This window comes from Pseudophryne corroboree, chromosome 1 (genome assembly GCF_028390025.1).
Source record: "Pseudophryne corroboree isolate aPseCor3 chromosome 1, aPseCor3.hap2, whole genome shotgun sequence".
In the NCBI taxonomy this organism is placed as follows: Eukaryota; Metazoa; Chordata; class Amphibia; order Anura; family Myobatrachidae; genus Pseudophryne; species Pseudophryne corroboree.
The window spans coordinates 628,555,302-628,574,507 of record NC_086444.1 but is presented as its reverse complement, the minus strand read 5'-3'; the positions used below and the strand labels follow the sequence as shown (position 1 = coordinate 628,574,507).

Genomic DNA, 19,206 nt, shown 5'->3' with positions numbered 1-19,206 from the left:
TGCGATATGCAAAACATCTTTTATTGCAATAATCATATAATGAATGCTTTTGGCCACCCTTGGGTGTAACCTCGTATCATCGTAGTCGACACTGGAGTCAGAATCCGTGTCGGTATCAGTGTCTGCTATTTGGGATAGGGGACGTTTTTGAGACCCTGAAGGGCCCTGTGACACAGTCAAAGCCATTGATTGACTCCCTGTATTATCCCTGGACTCTGCTTTGTCTAATCTCTTATGTAACAAAGTCACATTTGCATTTAAAACATTCCACATGTCCAACCAATCAGGTGTCGGCGTTGCCGACGGAGACACCACAATCATCTGCTCCACCTCCTCCTTAGATGAGCCTTCCGCGTCAGACATGCCGACACACGCGTACCGACACCCCCACACACACAGGGATATATTTATATGGAGACAGTTCCCCAATAAGGCCCTTTGGAGAGACAGAGAGAGAGAGTATGCCAGCACACACCCAGCGCCAACTGACACTGGAACAAAATTCCCAGATAACAGCGCTTTTATGATTATCTGTATATATCTATACACTCACTGCGCCTTACAAGTGCCCCCCCCCCTCCCTCTTTTTTGCCCTGTGTCACCGTGTTCAGCAGGGGAGAGTCCGGGGAGCCAACTTCGCTGTATGTGCTGTGGAGAAAAATGGCGCTGGTTAGTGCTGTGGGATCAAGCTCCGCCCCCTCAGCGGCCGGCTTCGGTCCCGCTCAATTTGTTTAATACTGGCGGGGGATTTAATATACATTGCCACCTCAGCTTATATATGCCTTTTAGCCAGTCCTAGAGATCTTTTATTGCTGCCCAGGGCGCCCCCCCCCCCCCCCTGCGCCCATCAGTGCCTGCCGTGTGTGTTGTGTGTGGGAGCAATGGCACGCAGCGGTTACCTCAGAGAAGATCAGAAGTCTTCTGCCGCCTTTGAAGTCTTCTTTCTTCTTATACTCACCCGGCTTCTATCTTCCGGCTCTGCGAGGAGGACGGCGGCGCGGCTCCGGGACGAACGGCGAGGGTGAGACTTACGTTCTGACCCTCTGGAGCTAATGGTGTCCAGTAGCCTAAGAAGGAGAGCCTATCATTTAAGTAGGTCTGCTTCTCTCTCCTCAGTCCCACGATGCAGGGAGCCTGTTGCCAGCAGTGCTCCCTGAAAATAAAAAACCTAACAAAATTATTTTTCAGAGAAACTCAGGAGAGCTCCCCTGTAATGCACCCAGTCTCCTCTGGGCACAGGATCTAACTGAGGTCTGGAGGAGGGGCATAGAGGGAGGAGCCAGTGCACACCCATTCTAAAGTTCTTTATAGTGCCCATGTCTCCTGCGGAGCCCGTCTATACCCCATGGTCCTTACGGAGTCCCCAGCATCCTTAAGGACGTAAGAGAAAATGATGTACAAACAACAGATCCAAATGAAAATGAAGCCAAGTAGACAAGCAACTAGTGCAGAGGTTAATAAGTACAACACTGCAAGACTGAAGCCCAATTAAACTTGACAGGCATCTTTACTAACATTTTAAATGCAGAACTCCAGTGGGCATGACTTTACAAGGAAGTGAATAGACGTCAGAATCTGCAGGGTGTTATAAGTTATAACTTATAACCATATGACCGGAGCCAGGCAGAACTCGTGCTCCTTCTAGAATGCAGCCTATGCACACTTGTGTATCTGATATTGCAGACAGGTTGGTAGGCCTCTCTTCCTTACTGATTAATTAGTATTGGTCTGCACCTTCCTAAGTGCAGAACCCTCTTACCCCTTGTCTGTCTATTATCATCCAGTCCGGTTTTATTAGTATTTTGTTACCAACTGCAAAGCTCTACGAAATAAGCCTAAAATAACACAGGAACACTTTTTTGCGATCAATGGTGTCATAATACACAATATCTTGCTACAACAGCCTCCCAATGCCCTTTACCTGAGATGCAAGTGGCTGCCGTACATAACCATGTTCTCAGATTTATCTTAGAATTCAATATTTGACGTACTGTATTAAATAAAAGACTGCATGTAATATAATTAGTAGCATCTCCAATGTTTCTAACTGAACTATATATATCACCATTAAGATCCAAATTATTGTAATCCAACAATAAATTAAACAATCTAACCCAGAGCGTTACAAATTTTTCGAAAATCTAGGAGCCAGGATGAAAGTGTAGGAACTAGACTCCACCCCCCTGCAGCCACATTACTGAGCAGCTTCCTTCCACCCCCAAGGCAAAAAAAAACCCATGGCCATACAAATAAGGGGATAACCCAAGGCAATCCAGCCCTCTGCAGCCACATCGCCCCCCCCCCCCCCCCCGCTGCAAACAGCAACAACTCCTGCGCCGCATTAATGAGCAGCTAACCCCCTCGTGCAATCAATCCCCACGGGGCCACACATCCCTCCTGCCACATCACTACAACCTATGAAGGCGCGATTCCCGACCATGCATAGACCCTCTTGCAGGAGAGCTCTGTGCGTAGCCAGGGTTTGGAGACAGTGTGACCGGAGTTTGGCAACAGCAGACAACGCAGGCTGGGATAGACAGGAGAAGTCAGCACTGGCTGGGATGGAAAGACACAGCAGTCCGTGCAGGGTTGATATTATTGATTGATTGATTATTGATTCTATTTCGGAGTGGGAGAAGGGACCTTCTGACGTATCTAGGGGAGGAGACACGTCACCAGGGGGAGGAGCTACGGGCGAACAGGGTACCCGAAATTAAAGTACGCTCGCCACCTGATTACTAAAGGTAATAGTTGGAGGCGTGGATAGTAGAGGAACTATCCCGCTGGCCTTGCTCCTCCCCCTTGTGTTGTGACTCCTCCCCCAGACGGAAAAGGTCCCTTAGCCCACTTGATTCTAGCATCTACCGTCCGTGCAGGCCGGGACGAACACTCAGCACTACTTGCATGAAATGGCCACCACAATACAGGCACACTCACAAATCTTCACTGGGACTGAAGAGGATCGGCTCTCTCATCTTCAAGAGAAGGATTTAACACAGATAGTGGCGAGATTCATACCAGCTCACACATACAAGGCACATCAAGCTAACTTAGCTTGAAAACTCAGCAACCACTGAAACATTACTTACCAAGTAACAATGCAGTACTCAACTAAAACAAAGTTGTACTGAACCAAATAACGATAGCAGGAAAACAAAGCGCTGGGCGGGCGCCCAGCATCCTCTACGGACTAAGAGAAAAGGATTTACCGGTAGGTAACCAAACTCCTATTATCTCTTATGTCATACAGGATGCTGGGGTCCACATTAGTACCATGGGGATGTACCAAAGCTCCCAGAATGGGAGGGAGAGCGCGGAGGTTCCTACAGAACTGATTGACTGAACTTCAAATCCTCAGAGGCCACAGTATCGAACTTGTAGAGCTTTGCAAACGTGTTTGACCCAGACCAAGTTGCAGCTCGGCAAAGTTGTAAAGCCGAGACACCCCGGGCAGCCACCCAGGAAGACCCCACCTTACAAGTAGAGTGGACCTTGACAGTCTTAGGACACAGCAATCCTGCCATAGAATACGCTTGCTGGATAGTGAACCTGATCAAGCAAGAGATCGGTTGCTTAGAAGCAGGACACCCAATTTTCTTGGGCTCATACAGGACAGACAGTCCGATTTCCTGTGACGAGCAGTCCTCTTCACATAGATTTTCAGAGCCCTTACAACATCCAAGGACTTTGATGAAATTGAGGAGTCAGTAGCCACTGGCACCACAATAGGTTGGTTGATATGAAATGCCGACACAACCTTCGGAAGAAACTGCTGACGTGTCCGGAGCTCAGCTCTATCTTTGTGGAAGATCGAGTATGGGCTTTTACAGGACAAAGCCCCCAACTCCGACACACGACTAGCAGATGCTAAGGCCAACACCGTGACAGCCTTCCATGTAAGAAATTTGACCTCAACCTCCTGTAGAGGCTCGAACCAGTCCGAATGGAGGAACTGCAACACCACGTTAAGGTCACAAGGCGCTGTAGGCAGCACAAAGGGAGGTTGGATGTGCAGAACTCCCTTCAAAAAGGTCTGAACCTCAGGGTGAGCAGCCAATTGTTTCTGGAAGAAAATGGATAGGGACGAAATCTGGACCTTCACAGATACCAACCTCAGGCCCATATCCACACCGGCTTGTAGGAAGAGGAGAAACCGTCCCAGTTGAAACTCCACCGCAGGAAATTTCTTGGACTCACACCAAGATACATATTTTTTCCAAATGCGATGGTAATGTTTAGACGTTACTGTTTTCCTAGCCTGTATCAGGGTAGGAATATTTTGTTCGGAATGTCCTTCCGAGCTAGTATCAGACGTTCAACCTCCATGCCATCAAACGTAGCCGCAGTAAATCTTGATAAGCGAACAGCCCCTGCTGCAGCAGGTCCTCCAGAAGAGGAAGAGGCCTTGGCTCTTCTTGCAGTAGATCCACGTACCAAGCCCTTCTTGGCCAGTCTGGAGCAATGAGGATCGCTTGAACCCTTGTTCTCCTTATGAGCTTTAGAACTCTTGGGATGAGTTGAAGTGGAGGAAACACGTACACGACTGGAACACCCACGGAGTCACTATGGCATCCACCGCCACTGCCTGCGGGTCCCTCCACCTGGAACAATACCGCCGAAGCTTCTTGTTGAGACGAGAGGCCATCATGTCGATCTGGGGTACGCCCAAAAGATCTGTTACCTCCTTGAACACCTCTGGATGGAGACACCACTCCCCTGGATAGAGATCATGTATGCTGGGGAAGTCCGCTTCCCAGTAGTCTACTCCTGGAATGAAGATTGCTGACCGCGCCAACGCGTGTTTTTCTGCCCAGAGGATGATTCTTGTTACCTCTGACATTGCAGCTCTGCTCTTCGTTCCGCCCTGTTGGTTTATGTAAGCCACTGTTGTCACATTGTCCGACTGCACTTGAACAGCCCAATTTCTCAGAAGATGGGCCGATTGGAGAAGACCGTTGCAGACGGCTCTTAGTTCCAGAATGTTTATCGGTAGGCCGGCTTCCAGACTTGCCTACTTTACTTAGAAGGTTTCCCCTTGAGTGACTGCGCCCCAGCGACTTGCATCCGTGGTTAGAAAGATCCAGTCCTGAATCCCGAACCTGCGGCCCTCCAGAAAGCGAGGCAGTTGCAGCCACCAGAGGAGTGAAATCCTGGCCTTTGGTGACAGACGTATTCTCTGGTGCATGTGTTGATGGAATCACGACCACTTGTCCAGGAGATCCAGTTGGAAGGGCCGAGCGTGAAACCTCCCGTACTGCAGGGCCTCGTAAGGGGCCACCATTTTCCCCAGAAGGCGAATGCACTGATGAACAGACACCTGGGTTGGCTTCAGGACATCCTGGCCATCGTTTGAAGCACTAACGCCTTTTCCCCTGGAAGAAACACCCTCTGCACTTCCGTGTTGAGGATCATTCCCAGAAAGGACAACCTCCTGGTTGGTTCCAAATGAGATTTTGGAAGATTCAGGATCCAACCATGTTCCCCGAGAAGCTGGGTCATGAGAGCTATGGACCGTAACAGCTTCTCCTTGGATGATGCCTTTATCAACAGATCATCCAGATACAGAATTATGTTCACCCCCTGTCTGCGGAGGAGAATCATCATTTCCGCCATCACCTTGGTGAATACCCTCGGTGCTGTGGAGAGGCTAAATGGTAGGGCTTGGAACTGAAAATGACAGTCCAACAGTGCGAATCGAAGATAAGCTTGATGCAGCAGCCAAACTGGAATGTAAAAGGTACGCATCCTTGATATCCAGGGATACCAGGAATTCCCCCTCCTCCAGACCTAATATCACTGCCCTTAGAGACTCCATTTTGAACTTGAACTTCTTCAGAAAGGGGTTTAGTGATTTTAAGTTCAGAATGGGCCTGACCGAACCATTCGGTTTTGGTACCACGAAAAGGTTCGAATAGTAACCTTTGTTTTGCATATGAGGTGGTACTGGCACAATGACCTGTGCCTCCACCAACTTCTGGACGGCTTCTTGCAGGACAGTCCTGTCTGCCAGCAGAGCTGTCAAGCCTGATTTGAAAAATCGGTGAGGAGGGAGATTTTGAAATTCCAGCCTGTACCCCTGAGACACAATATCTTGCACCCAGGGGTCCAGGCCGGATAACACCCAGGTAATTACCTAGTTTGAATCAATATATGTGTGCACACATTTCTTTGGGACACTGATGAATTGAAGACACGTGAATGCAATTAGTGTCTAAAACGCTGAATTCGGCCGGTCCATTACTGAATCAAGTGGACATTGTGAAATTCATTATCAAAGTCCAAGCCTCTGTTTTTTAGTGAGTTTTTAATACTTCATTAGTATATGTGGAGCATTTGCACCAGAAGCTCATATCATGTACTTAATGTATGTCATTATATGTTAATAAATTATAATTTATGTATTTTATATCTTAACAGCAGTTTGCTATTGTAATTATTTTTAATTGTCTCCTATAATTAGTGAGGATAGCGCTCCTGATTTTCTACAAGGGGTTACACCCGTGTAGGTAGTTTGTGTGTTTTTTGTTCAATATAGGGATTGCAATTATCCCTATAATTAGGAGCAGCAGTCCTCACTATTATTGAAATCTCCTTCAGTCCAGCAGGTACTGGCGCCAGAGAGTATATACACCTGTCCATACAAGTTCAGTGTTGGGGCGGTTGTATATACACCCAGTACGATATTTTTGGTTAATTGTCCTAGATAATTGCATCTCGGGCAGCAGGTAACATAAGGAACTATAGATTATGGCAGCTCTTAAATGTATAGCTGAACGATTGGAAAGACGCAGTGTGTATTTAAAAGGGGTAGATGATATACAACCCGTGGAGAGGGATGAGAATTCGGAGGATATGCATGGTTTATTTAATAGACTAGAAAATTTATGTATAGAGGAAACTAGGCACTGGTGGGACCAGGTATCATTACAGAAATATTTAGACCAAGGTTTGATACCCAGGGGATTAAGGATTCTTAAAACCTCCACTTTCAAAGAGGACAAGCAATTTTCAGAGGAATGGAATGCATTATTAGATAATTGCTCCATAAACCTCATGAAGTTGCTTGTCTGATTCAGGGAGGATAAAGTAAATGTGATACAGAAAGAAATTGAAAAAACCCATGACTTATTGAAATCATTTTCTGGAGACAAAGGGTTTAATGATAGAGATCTGAAAGTAAACCGTAAGGTGGAGGATTTTGAAAAAACCCTAGTCTTCAGGAAAAATAATAAATTAAATCGGGATAAATTAGACTATCAAAAAGGAGAGGTACACGCTTACAACAGAAGGAGGGATAATATATATAATCATAAATCCTCCTGAAGGGAAGTGGGAACTATACAAAATTTTGAACATAGGTCAGGTCAATACAGGGGACCGAGAACCCCAGTTGATCGTAGAGATTCAAGGAGATATAGGAATCAGGATGAGGGGAATTGGGAATCCAATACCTTTAGGAGTAGGTATGATATCTCATCCCAACAAAACAGCATAAAGTCCCCAGCTCTACATTCTAAATGGAGTAGAAGAGACTCAGGGAGAGATGATTGGGTGGATGTGGGAGCTAGAAGTAGGCCACAGTCAAATATTCATGGTGGCACAAATAATTTTTTGGAGGACAGCCACAGATTTCAAAACCGTCCACAAAGAAAATACGAAGGAACAGGGTGGTCGGGCAAAAGACAAAGAGAATAAGAGCCAGAGGAAAGAGAGGGAGAAAGAGCAGGTCAAGTAAAAAGCATGAAATTAAAGTAAAAGGTAAAGGGGTTTTCAATCTGTCCTCAAAAGAGTTGAGTTCAGATCAAGTGAGATTACTTGAGAAGGGCTTAAATTTTGCCCCCGCCCAAAAACCTAACCTATTCGAATTATTCGTTGATCTTAATAGATATATTAGGACGTTGAGTAGGAAGGGATATTTCGCGATCAAAAATATGAAGAAAAAAGGTAATGAAGGTATTCCCATCATATTGGATCAAGATGATCAAGCAATTGTAAATATACTAGAATCCTTAGCAGGTGAATCAGCGAATAATTCAAATAAGGATGGTTATATTAAAATATTTGATGGTAATGGAACTACCAAATTTAAAAACAAATCTGAGTTTTACCCGTTGACTTATAGAGGGCCCTATATTGAGAGCTTCTATAAGTCAACATTAGAGCAATTTAGGGAGATGTGCCAAAAATCAGAGAAACAATCGTTAAAGGATAATTTGAGTACTAAGGAACGATCAGCTCTTAAAACCTTGAAAAGTGATCCCTCCTTGACTATCAAACAAGCTGATAAGGGCGGTGGGATTGTGGTAATGGATACAGTGTTGTATTTGGCTGAGGCCAATAGACAATTAGACAACGTCCACCTGTATTCAAGATTAACCCACAATCCCACCGCCCAGTTTCAGAAAGAACTGAAAATCTTGTTGAATAGGGCACTAGATTTGGGCGCTATATCCAGAGAAACTCAATATTTTTTGTTCTGCGATAATCCTGTAATTCCCACATATTATTGCCTACCTAAAGTGCATAAAACTTTAATAAATCCACCGGGAAGACCCATCATCGCGGGGGTGGATTCATTGACCAGTAACTTATCTTTTTTTATAGATAGTTTTTTACAGGGATATGTTGTTGAACTAAAATCACACATTAAGGACACTACACACTTTTTAAATTTGGTTAAAGATATTAAATGGCAGCCAACTTATTGTTTCATCACATGTGATGTAGAATCACTATATTCGAACATTGAGCACCAACTGGGGATTGATGCAGTAGCATTTTATTTGTTAAGAGACCCTAATATGGGGGAAGAACTGCGGTGGTTGATTTTGGAGGGTATTAGATTCATACTCCAACACAATTATTTTATTTTTGATAAGCGGTATTATTTACAGACTAGGGGGACGGCCATGGGAACCAGGTTCGCTCCGAGTTTCGCCAACCTATTTATGGGGCGGTTCGAGGAACAACATGTGTGGGGCGGTGATCTCGGGGCGAGCCTGGTTCTTTATGGCCGTTTCATTGATGATTTATTTTTTATTTGGGAGGGGAGCACTGAATCAGCAGAGTTATTTGTTGCTAGTTTGAATTGCAACAATTTTGGTTTAAAATTTACGGGGTACTGCCACCCCACACAGGTAACTTTTTTGGATATAGCGCTTAAGGTCGAAAATGAGATTATTGTAACTAGCACTTTTGTCAAGGAGGTAGATCAAAATCGATATTTACACTACAAGAGTAGTCATTTACAACGATGGAAGGATAATATACCGAAGGGCCAGTTCCTTCGGATCAAAAGGAATTGTTCCACTAAGGAGGGAGCGAGTAGACAGATGAAATCTCTATATGGGGCATTTCTCACTCAGGGTTATCCGAAATCTGTGCTTGATCAGGCTTTGAAAGAAGTGGACAGTTTGGAAAGAGATATCTTATTATATACTACTAGAATTAATCCTAGGAAGAAAAATAATAAAATAATGGATAGGACAACAATGTTTGTAACAAAGTATAATACTAGTGCATATGAGATTAAGAAGATCATTAAGAAGAATTCCTCTATCTTGAAGTTAGATGAAATGCTGAACTCCAATGTAACGCTTAGTGAACAGGTAATATTTCGGAAGTCAGATAGCTTGAAATCTGCATTAGCACCGAGCTTTTTTAGTAGATCATGTGGGAAATCTATAGATCCGGAGGTACAAGGGGGACAAATAAGTACATGGATACCCAAACCACCAATAGGGTTCCACAAGTGTGGGAGAACAAATTGTGTAACATGCAAACATACAAAAAAGAAAACGACACAATTTACTTCATTTGTATCAGGAGAAAAGTTTAATATAAAAAGTTTTTTGAATTGTAGATCCATATATGTTATCTATGTCTTACAGTGTGGATGTGGAGCACAGTACGTGGGGCGCACCACTCGGGCACTCCACGTTAGATTTATGGAACATAAAAGACAGATAGATAAGAAAGTAGGGAATACTTACCTATATCGCCATATTCTGGAATGTGATGAAGGGAAAAGTGAAAACATACTTATCATGGCCATTGAACAGGTGGCGATAACTAGTAGAGGAGGGGATAGGTTCAGAAGGTTGTGCAAAAAAGAGGCCTTCTGGATATTTAACCTTAAAACATTGATTCCGCAGGGTCTCAATGATACAGTTGAGCTAAACAAAATTTGAGATCTGACATTTAATATATACAAATAATATTCCTGATATATATACACAATTGATTAGGTGTGGGATATTGTATAGTTCCTTATGATGCTGGAAGTTGGAGATGGAGACTATGTATTTTATATGGTGACATGAAGGGATTGTAATTATGAAGTTGAACCACAAGATGGGGCAATATGATCGTAATTGAAATCAAAATGTATCCCTTTCTTTTTATTATTTAGTATTTGTTATATGTATTTATAATAAAATATATTAATTGATCTTTTATGGAGTTTATAGTTGTAATGATGCTAGGATGTGGAATTATGCATATTTTAAATGAAGTATGGATTGTTTGGAAATTAATATCTAATTTACTATGACCATGTGTAAATAATTTCACTGGAGCTTAGTACAATTAATTATGCTAAATATAGATAATTGGTGTCTTAAAACGAGGCTTGGATGTGTTATTATTGATGGTATAAATAAGAGAGGCTGTCATGACTTCCGGGAGTGAAAATGAGGCTTGGATCCCGTGATTTAATAAGACGTGACAAAATGGCCACCGGAGTCTATTTAAAGTGCAAAGCAGAAACGAGGCTTGGAACGCACGTCTGAGTGCGCATGCGCGAATGGCCGCGGGAAATACAAATGAAGGTGGCTATATAAAGTAATCCTGTGGAGGATGGTCATTCGAACTGAGGAAGCCGCTGAGTGTGTTTGGAAGGCGGAGAAACGCGTTTTCGAAGGGACCATTATCATCAGTGACGATCACCTCCCATTTGTTTGATGTGATCACCGGCTCGTGGCCACGATCAGCAGCCAGTTTACCTGCAATTTCGGTTAGTCACCAGCAGAGGGAGCCGGAGAGCTGTGGATGAAATCCTGTGGATACTGTCTCCAGATATTCTGCAATTAACGGACGAGCACCAGCAGAGGGAGTCTTTTAAATCAGGATTGTCCTAACAGACTGATCTTAGAGGTGATATAAAGGCCAAATTATATATGGTAATTACCTAGTTTGAATCAATATATGTGTGCACACATTTCTTTGGGACACTGATGAATTGAAGACACGTGAATGCAATTAGTGTCTAAAACGCTGAATTCGGCCGGTCCATTACTGAATCAAGTGGACATTGTGAAATTCATTATCAAAGTCCAAGCCTCTGTTTTTTTAGTGAGTTTTTAATATTTCATTAGTATATGTGGAGCATTTGCACCAGAAGCTCATATATACATATCATGTACTTAATGTATGTCATTTATGCTGCAGCATATGTTAATAAATTATAATTTATGTATTTTATATCTTAACAGCAGTTTGCTATTGTAATTATTTTTAATTGTCTCCTATAATTAGTGAGGATAGCGCTCCTGATTTTCTACAAGGGGTTACACCCGTGTAGGTAGTTTGTGTGTTTTTTGTTCAATATAGGGATTGCAATTATCCCTATAATTAGGAGCAGCAGTCCTCACTATTATTGAAATCTCCTTCAGTCCAGCGGGTACTGGCGCCAGAGAGTATATACACCTGTCCATACAAGTTCAGTGTAGGGGCGGTTGTATATACACCCAGTACGATATTTTTGGTTAAACACCCAGACGTGACTGAAATGCCTGAGTCTCGCTACCACCAGCCCCACTTCAGGGGCGTGTAGTCCACCGTCATGCGGAGGACTTTGGTGTACCTGAAGGAGGTTTCTGTTCCTGGGAACCTGCAGACGCAGGTTTCTTAGACTTGGGCCGACCTCCCCGAAAGAAGGTGTTGGACGGCTTGGCCTTTCTGGGCCTGGTAGACCGAAAGAGCTGTGATGTAGCTGAAGAAAAGGGTTTCTTCGGAGCAGGTGTAGCTGAGGGAAGAAAAGGTGACTTACCAGCCGTAGCCGTGGAGATCCACGCATCCAACGCTTCCCCAAAGAGAGCCTGACCTGTGTAGGGTAGGCTCTCCACACTTCTCCTGGATTCCGCGTCGGCAGACCACTGGCGCAACCACAGTCCTTGACAAGCTAATACAGATATGGAAGAAATTCCAGCAGCCATGGAACCCAGGTCTTTCATGGATTTTACCAGAAATGATGCCGAATCCTGAATGTTACATAAAAACAATTCAACATCACATTTCTCCATAGTATCCAAGTCTTCATGTAATGTGCCCGATCACTTTACTATACCTTTGGCAATCCAAGCACTGGCAATGGGACATAATATTGCCCCAGAAGCCGTGTACATGGATTTGAGCATATTATCAATTTTACGATCAGCCGGCTCTTTCAAGGCAGTAGATCCTGGAACAGGTAAAACCACCTTTTTGGAGAGTCTGGACACTGACGCGTCAAGAATAGGCGGGTTTTCCCATTTTTTTCTATCCTCTACCGGGAAAGGAAATGCCACCAGAACCCTTTTAGGTATCTGGATTTTTTTCTCCGGGTTTTCCCAAGCCTTTTCAAAAATAGCATTTAATTCCTTTGACACAGGGAAGGTTAGCGAGGCTTTCTTATTTTCAGTGAAGTAAGTCTCCTCAACCTGCTCAGGTGCTGTATCAGCAATATTCAACACATCTCTAATAGCCTCTATCATTAACTGCACCACTTTAGCAAGAGATGCTGCCCCCCGAAAAACATCCCCGTTACTGTCTGCAGTATCAGAATCGGTAACCGTATCATCCTGAATGATCTGCGCAAGAGCACGTTTATGTGAATATATCCTGAGGTACCCTGAGGTACCAGAACCGGGCCAGACTGCCATAGAGTTTTGTAAAGCCTGAGCTGCAGAATAATTTTGTGCAACCCTACTTGAAATCTGAGAAATCATAGATTTGATAGAGGATAACCACTCAGGCTCCCTTGCTGGTATCTGTGCTAAACCAGTGCAATCCTGATTACATGGAATGGGATCATCCTGAGAGGACATATCCTCTGCAGCATATGACACAGAGTCCCTGAACATTGCTTAATGGAGACCACAGACACTCCACACACACACACAGGGGAGGACAGACAGAGATCCCCCTCCAAGAATGGAGAGAGAGACACAGAGATTGGAGCCAACCCACACACAGCGCTTTTAATGTAAAGGGAGACCCCTACTAGCGCTGACTGTGCACCTTAATACGTTACAAAGTCTTAATGCAGCCTCTCCCCCACCCCCCCCTCTACAACCCCCTGGTACAGTGAGAGATAGCTGGACTTGCTGTGGAGGGACTTGCTCTTCCTGGACAGCGCTTTGCAGGCAGGAAAAGGGCACTGAACGCTGCTGGGTCCGCTCTGAGGAGAAGCTCCGCCCCCAAAATGGCACTGCTTTCCCCCTCTTCACAAGGAATATACTGGCCTGAGGTAAAATGCTGGCTGAGATCCACGGACCCCGACAGGCTTGCTGACCAGTGCAGGGTTCAGGCGCTGGCTCAGGGTGCCCCACTATGTACCGCTGAGCCTCTGGAGCGCAGTTAGTACTGCGTTCCTACCCTGTTGCCGCCATCTTCACACCAGCCCCCCTTCCCCCCGCTTGCTAGGGGGGTCGGTGACTCACTTGCCACTGATCTTCAGCTCTGTAAGAGGGTGGCGGTATGCTGCTGGGGTGAGCAATCCCCTGTGGCGGGGAACGATCTATCCCCTCATAGTGTTCACTCTAGGAGTGAAAATGGGCAGGGCGCCGGACTCCGGGGGCACATGTGCTTTCGCCGCGCGCGCGTCCGAAATGGGGGCGCGACCACGCAAATTAGGGGGTGTGGCCACGCCTACGTCATTTTAGGGGCGGTGCGGCCCACAGACACTACTATAGAGAGTGTCTGTGGCCAGCGACGTCACTGTTTGGGGCGTGCCCAGCACCTCCGTCGGTGCTGGGCTTCCCCCAGCCCTCTCCCAATGCGTGAATGGATGCCGCGCGCATGCGCACGGCATCTATACACGCCGGGAGGGCAGGAAGCGGGCGGCTGTTCTAGCAGGGCGCCGCAAAAGGGGCAGGGCGGGTTTTGCCTGCTAAAAAACGGGCGCCCTGCTAAAACAGCCTAGAGTGAACACTACCTCAGGAGCTCAGTGTCCTGTCAGCGGAGATAGTGGCTCAGACCCCGCAGGGCGGACACTACTCCCCCCTTAGTCCCACGAAGCAGGGAGGCTGGTGCCAGCAGCCTCCCTGTAAAATAATAAACTCTAAGAAAAAAAAACTTTACTAAAGAAACTCTAAAGAGCTCCCCTAGCTGTGACCGGCTCCTCCGGGCACATTTTCTAAATGGAGTCTGGTAGGAGGGGCATACAGGAAGGAGCCAGCCCACACTCTAAAACTCTTAAAGTGCAAATGGCTCCTGGTGGACCCATCTATACCCCATGGTACTAATGTGGACCCCAGCATCCTCTAGGACGTAAGAGAAAATAGGGTGATCCCATAAAAAAATGTTAACCACAAAGAGCAGAGTTGAAAATACATTTTTTAACAGGACAAATAATCAAAAAGACACAAGCAAGGCCACAATTAAAGGGCTAGTAAGAAGAAAGGAAAAGTTTGGGAGGTCTGAAGCAAATCCCACAACTAAAGCCTACTAAATTCTAGCATGATTTGCGGTGGGCCATATATGCAGGAAACTGGTTATTATCACCACACAGCTTGAAGCATACCCAGTTTTTTAAATAACATTAGCAATACAGTATAAATAAAAGCCTATTTGCAATGTAAATTTACAGCAAGTGACAAGATTTGGACAGAAGATTTAAAGCATGCTTCATAAGTGTTAGATTTACTAAGTGCCAAAGAGCGCAATCAAAATTAGGTCACCACATTTGATTGATTTAATTGTGATAAAGGAATTATTTTATACATACAGTATATAATCCTTTTTTAAATTTCCAATTTACTTTTATTAATATTTTTTAACTGCCTGTGTAATTGTGTGTCTCCATATAGTTGCAGTGATATCTTTTTGAGAAAATTGTTTCTCTATTCTATATATAAAGAATAAGTTTGCTTGTACGCAAATATCTTCCACAGCTCTCAAGGTGAACCTGACATTTTTTGTACACAGTTATTTAATATTCAAAAATTAAGCTATTAGACCTAGCGAACATATCGAAAACATAATTTTTGGGTTTTAACAATTGTTTGACTGACGGGAGGAAACCTCACAACACCACGACATAGCGTCAACACAACAAAGCAACAAATCTTGCGAAAATTGCTTTTTTTAGTGAAAGTATAACTTTAAAATAAAATCTATAAGTATTTCATACAGAAGGATAATTGGTTATGGCAAAGGAAAAGACACTTATTCCTAGAATACCACTAATAACATTTGAGATACCGTTTCAATTTAACGTTAGCTTGCTATTTCCAGTAAGATTAAGTTTTGCCATGTCGATTAATAGATCCCAGGGACAAACACATAGGGTGGAATTCAAATGTTTGAAAAGTCGGTTGGGTGTGTTTTTTCCTGTCTATTAGATAGGAAAAAACAGACTCCCAACTGACCTTTCAAACGTTTGAATCTCCCCCTTAAAGTTGTTGGGCTTCAACTACAAGACGACTGCTTCTCCCATGGTCAACTGTATGTAGGATGCTCTAGAGTAGGAACAGATAAATCTTTATGTATACTCTCCTTTCCAAAAAAACTTGCAATACTGATAATAAAGAGGTTCTGTAAATTCTAATTTTACTTTAAACTTTGTTTATAAAATAGTATAAGTATAAAGGTATAAGTATTAGTACAAATACTAGAACTAAGCTTTGTTAAAATGAAAGAAATTGATAAAAAAAAATTTTGCTGATACTTTGTTCTAGAAAAATTTTATTGTAATAAGAAAAGTATAAAATAATAAAATGTAGTTAATTATTAAATCAGTCGCAAAAAATATATATATATTTTACTGAAATAAAATATTGTTTAGTTAAACTTTTATTTTATTTCTCTAACCAGAGCTTTTGTATATTTTCTAAATAGCATTTTTTGGTCTATTTACCAAATAATTTGCTAGTATATAAAACGACTTGTGACCCTGATTTATTTACTAAATAGAGACCTAAAATGAGTCATAAAACAAAACCAAAAAAATCTTTTCTTCCACCTCTCCATATAAAGTTGGGATTAATGAAGCAATTTGTTAAGGCACCGAATAGATACGGAGATTGCTTCAAGTATATTTGCAGGTCATTTCCAGGATTAAGAATTGAAAAAATAAAAGCTGGGGGTAAATTTACTAAGGTGGGAGATTTTTAGAACTGGTGATGTTGCCCATGGCAACCAGATTCTACTTAGGGGGGACATGATAGAAACTTTCAAATATATCAAGGGTCTTAACAAAGTTCAGGAGGGAAACATTCTTCAAAGGAAAAGAAGTATTAGAACTCGAGGGCATGCATTGAGACTGGAGGGGGGGGGGGGGGGGTTTAAGGACAAATTACTTCACAGAAAGGGTAGTGGATAAGTTGAATAGTTCCCATCAGAGGTGGTAGAGGCTAAGACTGTAGGGTAATTTAAACATGCTTGGGACAGGCATATGAATATCCTTACAAAGAATTAAGGTTAAAAAAGGGTTGAGATTGCCTAAAGGATAAAATAAAAAAGGGGCAGACTAGATGAGCCAAGTGGTTCTTATCTGCCGTCAAATTCTATGTTTCTTACCATTTATCTAGCTGCTTCTAGCAGATAATAGATATAATCTGATTGGTTGCTATGGGCAACATCACCTGTTCTAAAAATCTCCCACCTTAGTAAATTTACCCCCTGGTGTCTTTAATGGTCCACAAATTCGAAAACTTGTGAATGCTTCTAATTTTATAAAACCTATGAATCCTGTTGAATCTTCTACCTGGACCAGTTATGTTTCGGTCATTGAGATTTTTTGGGGAAATCACAAAGCAGAGAATTATCAAGTATTGGTTGAAAACATGCTAAAAATTTGCAGAGGATAGGGGCAAATATGAGCATAAAGGTGCACTTTCTTCGCAGTTACTTGGACAGATTCCCAGTTAATTTAGGAGACTACAGTGAGGAACAAGGTGAGATATTTCATCAGGACATAAAAGTGATGGAGGAGAGGTATCAAGGTAGATGGGACAGGCATATGATGGCTGACTACTGTTGGGGTCTTATACGTGACTGTGAATCACTCCTATAAAAGAAAATCATACAAGCAGCGGTTTTTAAAGCAATAAATGTCAAAAGTTTACCATGTTTATATGTTGTTTCATTAAATAAATATTCATTTTGAGTTTTTTACTGTTTTTCATGGGGTACCAAATTATCTCAAAAAGTAGAGCCAATCTGGGAAAACCTATGTCATATTCAGAATCAGCACCCTCAAATAACCCTATTAAGAGTTGACTACAGGCATAGTGTTGACCAGTGTTATTTATCTCCATACTGTGTACTACTTACAGCAAGTATATTAGACGCTCAGAACCTGCTAATTAAGAGTTTGCCAATTTGTGATTGCTACAAAAAACAAAAAACATTCTTTCATATAATATAGTAGCAAAAGTATCATGACTAATGTCCAATATAAAACCATTATTGATAAAAGTTAGCATAACTCTAAGCAAATTTTAGTTTATATTGACAAATGTTAATTATGGGCCTGATTCATTACCAATTGCAAATAGGAGATTGCGCGCAGTGAGCAATTACAAGCAAACTGCGCAGGACTGTGAACACATCACGCACGCACGAAGCACAAAATGTGATTACCATGCGTATGTAACCTAATTGTAAAGTGATTACATTTTGATTGTCAGGAAGTGACCATTTGTGGGTGGTAACATGGCGTTTGTGGGGAGTGGTTGGGAAAACACAGGCGTGTCAAGGCTGTTTTCGAGGCGTGTATCGGATGTCATCTGCGAACACTGCGTTCAAAAAGCTGGCACCCGGTGCGACTGCATTCTCACTGATTTGAGTATGATGGGGTCAGCCGAAAATGACGATGGCGTACTTTTCTGTGTATGCATTGCGAATTCGCAGATTTGCAAATGCATCAATGGAATTCTTTTATCCATTCTGGGCGGCTCTTCACATGTGATTTTTAGCAATAGCAGAATTGTGAACATCGCTATCTCAGTCTCAATAGCAGTCCATAATTAATCAGGCCCTATGTTTCAGTCCACAAAAGATGATCACAAAGCCCATCAGGGAACCTGGTGAAATTCTGAACACCAGTCTCCAGGTAACCTTTGGGTCTGGATTAGGATATTCCACACAAAAAAATTAAGTTGCCTATTGACAGTATATAGCATGTGGCCTTAAAACCAGCATAATAAATTAATAGAAATGGATGGGATCATGGGAAGCAGTCAATTGACGGCCTGTCAGGATCCAGATGCCGGAATCCCTACACCAGCTGAAATGTGGCGGTCAGAGTACTGACCGCCAGCTAGTTACCCCTCTTGGGTGGTGGTCCATGCCACCACCTGGAGGGGAATAGAAAGCTGTGTCAACAGAAGGTGCGAGGGGACACGCTGCGCACACCACCGGGATCTCGTACTGATCCTGGGATCAACTATGCTGGCATACACATTAATAAAATAATCTCACTATTTGCCAATGTGTGTGTAAATTGGTGGGGAGGCACTCGATATACCGGCTGTTGGGATCCCAGCATTCAGCATATCGGCGCTGGGACACTGACCGCCGGGATGCCAGTAACTATTCACCCTCTTGGGAGGGAGTATAAATAGCGTCGCGCGCACCATGACCGCAGCATGGCGAGCGCAACGAGCCCGTTCGCCCCACTGCTGGCTTTCCGGCGGCCGGGATCCCGGCACTGGTATGCTGGGTGCCAGGATCCCGACAGCCGGCCAATCGTAGTAGACCCCCTTGGTGTGTATTAGGGGTGTAGTATCTTATGCCGGCGCTTGGGATCCCGGCACCGGGATCCCGACCGCTGGCATGCAGGCATCGGAGTGAGTGCAAAAGAGCCGCTTGTCGTGGACACCCCATGAGGAAGAATAGTTGTCGGTATGCCGGCTGTCGGGATTCCTGTGTCGGTATGATGAGCGCCGGGATCCCGACAGCCGGCATATTAAATAACCCCCTATTAGAATATCTTGCACATCT

General features: G+C 43.6%; 1 protein-coding gene across 2 annotated transcripts in view; it reads right to left on the bottom strand.

Annotated features, from left to right (window-relative positions):
• The window catches only part of EPS15L1 (epidermal growth factor receptor pathway substrate 15 like 1), a 411,806-nt gene that overhangs the window by 355,005 nt on the left and 37,595 nt on the right, over window positions 1-19,206 (bottom strand). Inside the window, exon 1 of one of the 2 annotated variants that reach the window (XM_063914523.1) lies at window positions 12,050-12,095. The exons of the other annotated variant lie outside the window; for it this stretch is intronic. Within the exon in view, the coding sequence (XP_063770593.1) occupies window positions 12,050-12,076 (27 nt within the window). The 5' untranslated portion in view covers window positions 12,077-12,095. Of the gene's footprint in view, window positions 1-12,049; window positions 12,096-19,206 lie in introns of those variants that run through there. 2 annotated transcript variants of the gene reach the window in all.